The sequence below is a fragment of the Ruditapes philippinarum genome, unplaced genomic scaffold (genome assembly GCF_026571515.1).
Source record: "Ruditapes philippinarum isolate M1 unplaced genomic scaffold, ASM2657151v2 ctg1840_1_1_1_1, whole genome shotgun sequence".
Classification (NCBI taxonomy): domain Eukaryota; kingdom Metazoa; phylum Mollusca; class Bivalvia; order Venerida; family Veneridae; genus Ruditapes; species Ruditapes philippinarum.
Genome location: NW_026862444.1, coordinates 36,352 through 47,942, shown reverse-complemented (window position 1 = coordinate 47,942; position 11,591 = coordinate 36,352). Strand labels below are relative to the sequence as shown.

At 32.3% G+C, this 11,591-nt stretch overlaps 1 protein-coding gene across 1 annotated transcript; it reads right to left on the bottom strand.

Moving 5' to 3' along the window:
- Positions 1-2,398: 2,398 nt before the first annotated feature.
- On the bottom strand, positions 2,399-7,145 carry LOC132719116 (uncharacterized). Its single transcript, XM_060702861.1, has 6 exons — positions 7,028-7,145; positions 6,067-6,183; positions 5,195-5,278; positions 3,948-4,199; positions 3,444-3,696; positions 2,399-3,276 (listed from the first exon to the last, which is right to left on the bottom strand). Exons 1-6 carry the CDS (start codon positions 7,143-7,145, stop codon positions 2,457-2,459), a joined length of 1,644 nt encoding a protein of 547 aa, XP_060558844.1. The 3' UTR covers positions 2,399-2,456.
- Positions 7,146-11,591: the final 4,446 nt, after the last annotated feature.

Sequence of the window (11,591 nt, the reverse complement as noted above, 5' to 3'; positions counted from 1 at the left end):
ATGACCATTATAATAGTCAATCTTTTGAAATGTTAAATAAATAAAGCTCTATATGACAACGAAAATAATAAGCATAATGTTACATTAATTATATACAGTAATTGTCTAACGCCAGCAACACTGACAAAAAAAGATTTCTTTAAATGTTCATCGTGCAATAAAAGAAACAAAGCTTACAATGAGCATACGTGGTGCATGTCATTCAAAATGACACGTTAATTTTGCAAAAAATTTAAATACTATGAATGAATTATCATTATTAGTTTTGAATATAAAAATCTTGTTTAAAATCATATACTCATTTTAATTTAAAATAATATAAAAATGGAGCAGTAAATTCGGCTCCTGTGAAAGAGAAGTGAGCGGAAGCAATCGTTAACAGATAAATATTGTTTTATCAGTGATAATTGCTAATATAAAAAACAAATGTATGTTGTCGTTTATACAGTATCTTTTGTACTGTTTTGCGATTTTTATTGTGCTGTTTGATTACATTTATATGTATTTTCTTTTATTCTGTTAACTATGAAATAAAAAACATAGAATTATAACTTTTCTGAAGTGACTTATAAAAGATTGAAAAATTCAGTTCAGTGTTGTAATTTATCTCTGGTCTTTCGGAATCATTGATATCAGTCGTTTGATATTGATTACAAATAAGCCGGTGCCCGTGGACATGAGAAATGTGTCACCTTTCACTATCAGACTCACACAAAAGAGCGTCTGCAATTTTCACAGCTTCTTCTTTGTGATTGCATCGTCAGAACCCATGGTAATTGATTTCGCTGAACTACATTCGAATAAAGTGTATAAGTATCGTACGCATGGGTTATCTTGGATGTGTTTTATGTCTCTCGGAGGATTTTTTATATATTTTAAAATATGTATGATAGATTGATAAAATCAAATTATGATTGTACAAAGGTTATCGTGTTCATATTTGTAAGGAAAGTTTTGTCGCTTAATACAATTGTTCCATAAACAGTGACAAATGCCAGTTTTAAAGCATTTTTTTGTGTTTTAATGTTGAATTCTGCTAAAGCTGTGCTAGGGGACGTAGACGGTAACTTGCACTTTCTATTACCGTCCATGAACAGGCTCTATCAAACCAATCCTGAAACATTTCCAATTTTGTGTGTTCTTTGGGGATATTGTATAATTACCCTTAGGATTTGAAGCCTGCTTTTTAAATTTGGTTTTGACGTCTTATCTGTGATATGCAGCCTTCATAATTTCCGATCCCCTTTCACAATTCCATTTTATTTAGTTCCGCCTATTGATATCTCGTTTAGTGCACACACACATTATTTTACTTGGAGATCATACGCCGCTTGTCATGGAATGGCACGAAGAGTCACATTGAAGATTCCATGATAACCGCCGTATTAAAGATCTGCGGATGTTTCTAAATTAAAATTTTACGATTTCCGTGTGTTAGCGTTGGATTCTGCCTAGGACGGTGCTAAGAGGCGTGGACGGTAACTTGCACTTTCCATGAACAAGTTCAATCAAACCAAGCCTGCAACATTTTCGATTTTGTCGTTTTAGGCGTTTTTTTTAGAGATTCCATATTTTAAGGTAGATCGCGACACTTTGCGAACTTTCGAGTAGCGTCTTCAAATTTGGCATATTAAAAGTTGACCATATTTCTGATTCCGTTTATTTTATTTCGATTGTTTCAGCCATTTTTTCTACACATGACGTAAAAGTTGACCATCAAAGCCCGTTTTTGAACATGACGTCGCGGCGTTTCCTTGGTAACTATTACGGGCAAAACAACGCCACCGGCCAATAGATTATCTTAAATTATACAGTATCCGACGGAAAATACTTTTACCGTCATGCTGATATAAAATTATTGTTTTACGCCGGCAAATACTTGAAAAATGAAAAGAAACGTGTCATTTTTATGTAAAATTTGACGTTCAGTTGAGCTAATTTTGTCGGCTTTAAAGCCGCTTATTAAAAAAATCCTGAAATATTTTTTTTTTTTTAAAGTACTTTAAAATGTATTTTGAGTCGAAAAGACACAAAAAATAGGGGGTCACCGACTCAGTTCTTTCGGTACACATGATTTTATTTCCCCCACCCCTTGCGTAATTTTTGTAATGAATTTTGACGTTTGAGACTTCAAAGCGCGGCAATGGTTGTAAGCGTATCATGAGCATTTTTTCTAGTGTTTTAATTGTCCTTAAATATATTTATACATAAAAACAACAACAATAAACTTCCGTTCCAAGACAACGCGCTTATAATGTGTCTTTGAGATGAAATATCAAATTCATATGTGAAATCTATATCTAAAAACAGTAACCTTTCAATATAACATAAAATGTGTCATCTAGTTTAACTAACTGACTCTTGATTTACCGTTGATTCTTTCTGACAATAGTTTTAACCCATTTTCTGGATCACGTAAGTACGCCCTTTTTAAATGGTTGTAAGAAAGTCCGGTTTCAGAAATCTTTTTTTGCCATAGAAACTGTTATAATTTTTTCATTTTTGCATAAATTGTGTTCTATTTCAGCAGCACACGCACGTGACCGGCACTTGGTCAATAAGTACTTTACTGCTTCATTTGTTGTCAAAATATAGCTTTCCATTTCCTTGAATCCTATGCGTTGATCTTTGATAATATCCTGTAGAGCTTTTGCATCATGTAAAGCATCGTGTGCGTCGAATGTAACACCGAATGTATGTTCATACAGACTAGTTAGTTTATATGACCGCAATTTAGGCTTCTGTTTTCTGAGAAGAGGTAGAGTGTCGATAAAACCATAGACATTATTACGAAAGAGCGGTAAGCACTTTGTGTCTGTGACAAACTTCAAAAGGAATTTCATGTCGAAAACCTTTCCATTGTGGGCGGCTAAAATAACTTTCCCTTCTCCTAAGGCATTCAGCCATGATAGAAATTCAGACAAGGCCTCTGATATATCGCAGGATTCAACTTCCTGATTATGTTGAAAAAGATACCTATTTCCTTTTATTATGCGAATCTCTAAACCGTTGACAGCAGTTGCTTTTACATGTATGTCACCTTTAGGTAGAACGAATTTGGTGAATTTCGAATTGCCGCAGACAGCCGAAAGCTGTACAATTTCTGCATTCTCGCCTACATTCGACGTTTCTAGATCATAATACACGACAGTACACTTTGGATGACATTGTTCATCCTTCACAATAGGCTCGGGGAGCGGAGTCGTGTCCAAAACTTCTAATTCGTCAAAAGCACAGAATGACTGGTATGAGACGCCTTCCTTAATTTCGGAAAATCTGAATTAAATAATCTTTTCTTTTTTAATTCAAACCTCCGGCGTTTAGCTTCTCTACTTTGTTTGTAAATTTTCTGATTTTCTCTTATCCTTTCCTGAACAATGATATGTTTTTCTGTACCTTTGTTTGGAGAAAATTTGCAATTTTTAGTTATATCGGTTAAGTACGCATTGCCGTCGTTAAACTGCGAAACAGCAGCAGATACTCGGAAATCAAAACTCTCACTATGACTGTAATTTCGAACTTTTGGCGTCTTGCTCCAATCAATATGATTAAGAGCTTCATTGGCTTTTGAAGATGCTGATATCATCAATTTCGGCGCATTGAATATATATGGTGCTAGAAGATTTACTAAGGTCAGTTTTATATCTATATCGTGTAAATCACAAGGCATATTTTTATGATGTGTAGCGTCTCTGGCTACAAATTTACGCCATGTATGCAACTGCTATGGTTTCCATACATATGTGGTATAATAGCTTGCAGGGCAGCTCTCATATCGTCTGCTGATGTGTTGATATTTTGCTTAATTGCATACGAAATTTTTTTAATGAAGCTATCCCGCACAGAGGGTGTCAAAGCTTTATGCGACTTCTTTAAATTGTCCTTCTTACTTCTTAACCCCCTTTTATGTGATGAATATCTGAATACTTAATTTAGTCCGGATTAACGTATGTTAGAACTTGAATCCTCTTCACCTACGACTGCCGAATACTTTTTGCCGTTTGATAATGATTCTCTGTGTAACTGTACTGCAATATCCGGCTCCATAGCTTTTGCGCTTTTGCACCAGTTCTTTCTACAGTCGTGCTGTCGTTTCTTACGTCCGGTACGTTCATAAAAAGAGCACGTCGCACAGTTCTTAATCCTTGTTGAAAAGTTTAGACACTTCTTGGCACGAATCCCAACGACATGACCCCAACCTGAAATATTTTTGGGTTATAACATTTTTATGGATTTTTTATGGCAAAAATATGCATAAATATTGCGAGACTTTAACAGTGTATTTATTCCATATACATGTACATCAAATAGTAGTTTTATTACGTTCGCACCAACACTTTACAGTTTAATAAAAAAATACAAATCTGTGATCAAAATTAAGGGAAATTGAAAACGTTGCAAATGGATTTTGTAAATTTATGTTACTACGCTAAATTTAAATTCCAACGGTGCATTGACATTGCATATTACTTGCATTGTCCTAGCATTTTTATATTACAGGTTGATATTTAATACAATGACTGGTTTGATCATTATTTATTTATATATTTTTGTATGATAATATAACATTTTATAACTACTTATGAATAAAATATTTAGAATATTAATGTAAAAATATAAATGTAATAATTCACTGCAGTGAAACATATTTTCCATATTTTCACTAGTATCCTAAATCCCGTATTATAGAAAATACTTGAATATCCTTTATGTATTCATGAGAGATTTATATGAAAAATCATGATTCCTCGAAACCCAATCCTCAGTGAAATTATCTGCATGAGCAAACACATATATAAATATTAAAGAAAGGAAAATACCTGGCAAGCTATTCATGCCGCGACCGCGCTTTGGCCATGCAGCATCTTGGCTTACCGTCATATTTACTAAACCGTCTGTAGAAACTGGGGTGCTCTCTGAAATGACGATTGGCCCGGTAAAACACATTTCCAAGTGGGTTACTGTTATATTTTATTTAATATGAGACTAATAAAGAATAACCGGCAATATGGGGATTGCGACTAGAATATCATCAGTGCAGTCTGATCAAAATCACAACTGTTTGCTTAATACTAAAGTTAAATGTTTGTAATACTGTTGTCGACATAAACGTATAATAAAATAGACTTCTTCTATAAAAAAAGTCCACTGCAAATTTAGCGACATTTCTTGTAATGAAATAGGAGAAAAATACCTGTTATTTCATCTTTTGCTACTGGCATATCTCCTTGATCACGTGTCATCACTAGCGTACTTATGTCCTCAGAAAATTCAGCATCTGAAAAGTATAGTGAGTGCTTATCTATAAATCAGTTAAAGCCACATTATGCTTCAGTTACCTGAAGAAAGTAGCACTAATTGAGAAAATATTTCATGAAAGCAAAGCAGAATTCACTTTAGCTAGTATGATAATTAAGATAAACAACAGAAACAAAAGATGTCTCAAAAGAACAAGCTTTTAAGAATTACAATTAAAATAATTTTAAGGGCACTATGGACCTTCTATTACATATGTTAATTATTGTTGCGTTGTTTGAGAGTATACAACAAGATGTAATGCATGTTCAGCCTTTTAACATTTCAGATACTCTTTTTTTATATTTCATATATAGGTATTTTGGCAAATTTTCATCTGTCATAGACATCAGTGATTATCGTCAGAATATTTCTGCGTATCATGTTTACTTTTGCTTCTTGCAAATTAACAAATGTAGAATAGTGACATTTTCTGGAGTAAGAGCAAATGTCTATTTGTCTCCCTTTTTGTCTCCCCTTGATTTTTTAATGAGATAAACAATAATATATACGTATAAACATTAGGATTAAATTTGTAATATATTGAAAAATACATATGCAAATAATATGTCTTTTAGAATATTATTATTGATTAAAGCAACTTGTAAAGAAAAATAATTGCACTTGCAAACTATATATAAATGCAAATTTGACGCACCATTGTAAGTAATTATTCGTTTAGAAAGCTATATAAGTAACGAGTAGTTTCGTGTAAATAGTAACGTGACTATGATATTGATTTTACAGGTCTAACACTAAAAATAATGTTACCGTCTTCAGCTTCAAGAATATCCATGGCTTCTTCAAAAGTGATTTGGTCATCTTTTTCATTGACTGCTGCTATAGTGTTGTTTTCCTTCTGTAAAATCTCCTTCTCTAACATACTTGCTTTGAAACATGAATCTTTTGCCGTTCTTTCAAAAACGGGTCCAGTTAGTCGTTCCACTTTTTTCAGTGTTTTTGGTGAATTCCAGGAATACTCAAGATGTTTAAAAATCCATAACATGTGTTGCACCAATGCCTGTGTGTATCATACCTATACACAGAAGGAGGATACATGACAAATCACAGTGTTTGCATAAACTTTCAAGGTGCTTTATATATTTTTTAAAACCGTCAGTGCATACCAGTTTGTAAAGAAATCATTTGTAAGTGATATCATGAAAGTTGTGTCTTAATTTTATATATTATATTAATGGACCTCTACTTAATAAAAGCGAAATTTACGAAGGACGCTTTATGTCAAATTTCAGGAATCTAAGTTACATAAAGAAACTTTCGCGCTACATTGATATAAACATTTACTCATCAGTTGTGTTTATATTATTGTAGTAAATAATAAAAACGCGCGTGCACGATGTTTCCGCTTAAATAAAACTATGGAAAGCCATTACCAAATAATTTAAATCTGTGACAGACTAAATGCTTAACAGTACCATTTTTAAACATTTAAGGAAACTCACCAATCGCTGAATTAACATTTACTGCATACGGGCGTTTCGTAGTATTTGGCATTTTGTGCCGCCTTGAAGAAGCTTTTTTCGTGTCTGATGAACATCTTTGACATCGAAATACAAATACAGAACAGAGTCCATATTTGCATTCTCCCGTAATGTCTTTCAATTGTAACGCATTTCCACAGTTCCGGCATCCTTTGTCAAACTTACTACTAAAATAGCGGATATCTATTATTCTTCTGCCAGGCAACTCCTTGGAGGGACATATCACTGACTTTTTCCAAGGCTGGCCATGCTAGTAGCCTTCTTCTGTGCTGACATTTTCACAAATCTCCCATTACCACTATGCCTAGCGGTACTTTTCTTTATATATGTTGCAAATCCGGAATCCATTTTGTTTGTACAACTTGTTTAAATGACGTCATGAACGTCATTATTGCATTAGATGCCGTTTAGCGGAATTTTAACACAAGGCGATCTTTTCAATGATAAACAAAATAAGAAAAACCATGTAATATCGTGAAATTTATCTAAGGGGGTAGGGGAAATAAAATCATGTGTACCAAAAAACTGAGTCGGTGACCCCCTATTTGTTGTGTTCTTTCGACTCAAAATACATTTTAAAGTACTTTTGTAAAAAAAAATCAAACATTTATTTCAGGAATCTATTACTAAGCGGCTTTAAAGCCGAAAAAAATAGCTAAACTGAACGTCAAATTTTACATAAAAAAGACACGTTTCTTCCCATTTTTCAAGTATTTGCCGGCGTAAAACGATAAATTTTAGATCAACATGACGGTAAAAGTATTTTCCGTCGGATAATGTATAACTTAAGATAATCTATTGGCCGGTTGCGTTGTAATTGTAATAGTTACCAAGGATACGCCGCGACGTCATGTTCAAAAACGGGCTTTTATGATCAACTTTGACGTCATATGTAGACAAAATGGCTAAAACAATTGAAATAAAATAAACGGAATCTAACCAGAAATATGGTCAACTTTTAATATGCCAAATTTGAAGACGCTACTCGAAAGTTCGCAAAGTGTCGCGTACTACCTTAAAGCAGATATTTAGAATAAACGTGATTAAAAAAAACAGTCTGGTCTTTCGCTGTAAATAAACGTGGAGATTTATTTGCGCAAATTCTAAAATACAACTACTTAAATGAAAATCTAAAATGAAATTTAAAAGAAAACAATAAGTAAGAAACAAAAATATGATCTAGATATCCTTAGAATACATTCATAAATATTTTTATGATTGCAACTGTTATAATTTTTAAGATGATTTGATGAGTGATTTGTAGATAATATTTTATGTTAATACTGATACTTTGTAATATCTATGCGTGGGGAAAAACAAACATAAATATTATTGCAATTGTGTTTTGAATTATTGTGATATCTCATGAGTATAAATTTATATACAGACATGTCATTTAAATAATGAGAGAAAGAGAAATAATGTTATTCATCGTTTTAAAAGACTTTAGAGTATTGACGCGATCTGGAAAAAATATTAGTTACGTATGAACGATATTATCATAAATATCGTTGTTGTTTTTTTCTAAATATCAAGGGAAATATCTGAAGTGGATAGTTTGTACGCTGTTCAGACAAAGGACTTGTGCTAGTATGAAATAAATATAATCAGTATAAAGGATAACAAATATGCAATACAACGTATACACATTTTAAGAGAAATTTATTTGAGAATGTCTTTGTTTTTAATTTACTAAAATTTAACTTTATTATTATATGCATTTATAATATATGTATTGTTCTTTGTCTTTATGTAGGAGAACACGACAACATAAGACAAATAACCGCAGCGTTGCTTTTAAATGTACTAATTCTGCAAAGAATTTTGTTCAAGATACACTTCTATTTATTATGATATAAAAAGTGTAAACTACTATTTTATATCTTTAGTTTTTAAATGGAATTTTGTCTCATGGGCGTTTATTAAAGCAACGCAGAACGAGGACCACGTACACTTTTTTTCAATAGCAAATACACCAGAAGATGAACATTGTGGTAAGTAAAACATGTTTTTAAAAATTTATTATTGACCTTGACATTTAATGTTATATCAAGGCCATATTAACATTATTTATCAAGTCGGTATTTTGTCATTTTATAAGACAAATTCGAAAATAAATAAAAACGCCAGCACAATGTATTAAGCAAAATTCATTTATTTGATCTTTGTGGTCTCGGTCTTTTTAAGGTCATTTTCATTTTAAATTATTTAACACGTCGGTCGTGTCATTTTTTGTTCTTTTATGCATCAAGTTCATAAATAAATTACAAAGAGATCTTAAAAGAACAAACAATAATTTGACTTTCACTATCATCAGCATTCAAAGATCATTATCAAAATTGGAAAATGCAACATGTTGGTTTTGTCATAAGTGTCGAATTTCCAGGGAAATGTCAGATTTATGAATTAATGATAAGTTATCACCATTTCAGCTGAACTTAATAACTAGACCTTTAAATTTAAGTTCATTTAATGGTTAAGGGCATATTTGAATTATTGAACGTGTATGTTTTTTATGAAACACATTCGTCAATAAATATTAAAATTATGATAATTCAAGCAATTTCAATTACTGAAAATTGATTGTTAATGTTTTTCAATATATCAGTTGCTCACAAGTGTTGTTTTGTCTAGACAAAAATCTAAACCTAAAAATTGTGACAATTAAAGCAAATTTTGATAATTTGACTTTGTTGATATATGTCATTTTAACGTCGTTGTAGTATTTATGTTTACAAAATGTCGGTTTTTCCACAAGCGTTGCTGTGTCCAAAGATGAATCAAAGCCGTAAATGATAACATTGTTTTGGCTAAGTTTAGCAATTTCATTATTTCACATTGTCAAGGTCTAATAAACGTTAAAGTAATCAAGTTTATCCATTCATCAATTTGAAATATTACTTTGCACATATCCGCATTCGTTCGTTATAATTATTTAGATATACGGTAAAATAGATAATAATGATGATAATTGATGTAAGGATATACAAAATGATATAATATTAAGTTATTATTTTAGGTTAGATAATGGGTCTTTATAATCTTTATAATATATTAAAAAGAACTACAACATTAAACAGCGATTCTGAACAAGGTCAATGTCAATAACAAAGGTTAATGTAAGTGCTCGGAACTAGAAGAGCCGGGCCACTGCTCTTTTGAATGATACGGTAGCAGGCAGAGTTACAACTTGTTTCGGTAATATGTTCCATTTATTTAGGGTGTGAGGGAAAAGAAGATTTTGAAGTCTTTTTAACGTGTAGTTGACAGTTGTTGCTTTGATAATGCATATAAAAGTATTGTCTAAGCGGACCACTAGATATTAAGAGAAAGTATGGCTACGAGATTATAGGACCGGTAAAACAAGGACGTGTTAATCAGTATGCACACAATTCTCGTAGCAATTACTCCATACGGATCATTTCTACTGTGCTCTAACAATATCTGCGTCTGACTTATGTAAAACGTTTGTATTTAAAGCACAAACTGTAACAAATGTGACTGACTGCTGTTTGATCATCTCTTGGCCGGTATATCTGACTGTGTTATTGATTATCAGGCAATGGTATAGCTGTGCTTTGATAAATGTTATGTAAATTGTTAATGATATATTGTGCTATTGAAGTGTGGTGTCCCGTTTGCATTTCCAGTGGCTTGTTTTAAACGTGTTTCCAATTTTAAGAATTGCTTTATGTCTATACCAAAGTGTCATGCATTTTGCAGTGAACTAAGAATTGAATCAATTGATCAAGGTTGTTTGTAAGAAGCTGTTAATGATCTGTCCCGTGTGAGATTTTACGATCATGGCATTTACTGCAATTGAATTCAATTGTCTAAGGACGTTATAGTAAAGTACTCCGACGTAACATCTGCAATCAGAAGTACTTAGGTAGTACCATGTTTTTAAACTGGAGAAATACATGTGCCTTCATCCAATAAGAGGGAAGCCGACCAAAATTTAGAGAGACGATAGGAAAGAGATTGATACAATAAGAAATTCAAATCAAAGCGTCTTCAAGACGACAATGTGAATGCCCGCAACCTTATCCTCCTTAGGACTTGTAAGAGTAAGACTCCATTAAAGTCACTGCATATTGTCAGGCATGACATGGTAATTTCCGTTTCCCTGTAGGGCCAAACAAAAAAGACTTAACTGTTTGTTCAAGATAACGCGGTATATAAAACGATCAAGTCTCGTCAATGGACAATTGGTGGATATTTTAACATCTGACTGTCCCCGTGTGCGTGAATCTATCACGGTTTTAATGATCTCAAAGTTTAAGTGTTACCTATACTTCATGAATTGGGAGCTACTAACTTTGTGCATTATTTATAAATGATAGATTGAATGGAGAAAAAGAAACGAAAATATGTAAAAGAATTTATTTTTCATTTACAGTATGAAACTTGATGTATAAATATATCAATGAGAATAGTATAGTAAATAATGTACAATGACAATAATATCATCACGAAACAAACCTTAACAAATACAGAAAAAAGAAAACATACAATAAGTTAATATAATTGACAATTTGGTAAATAATTATATTGTTTTTGAAACAAATTTAACTTTATTGATGCCAGTACATGCTTATAGGATGATAAAATACAGTAATAAACTATAAGGCACCCAATAATTCTCTTGTAAAATATTTATTCTTGCTTGATATCAGTCCGACGAAAGTTACAAAAAGGACGTAGAGATAACCTTGAGAACAAATAAACAAATAAAAATGTTACAAAACTTTTATAGTCACAGACACCACCAGGAGTATCTTGGGGTAAATGCGA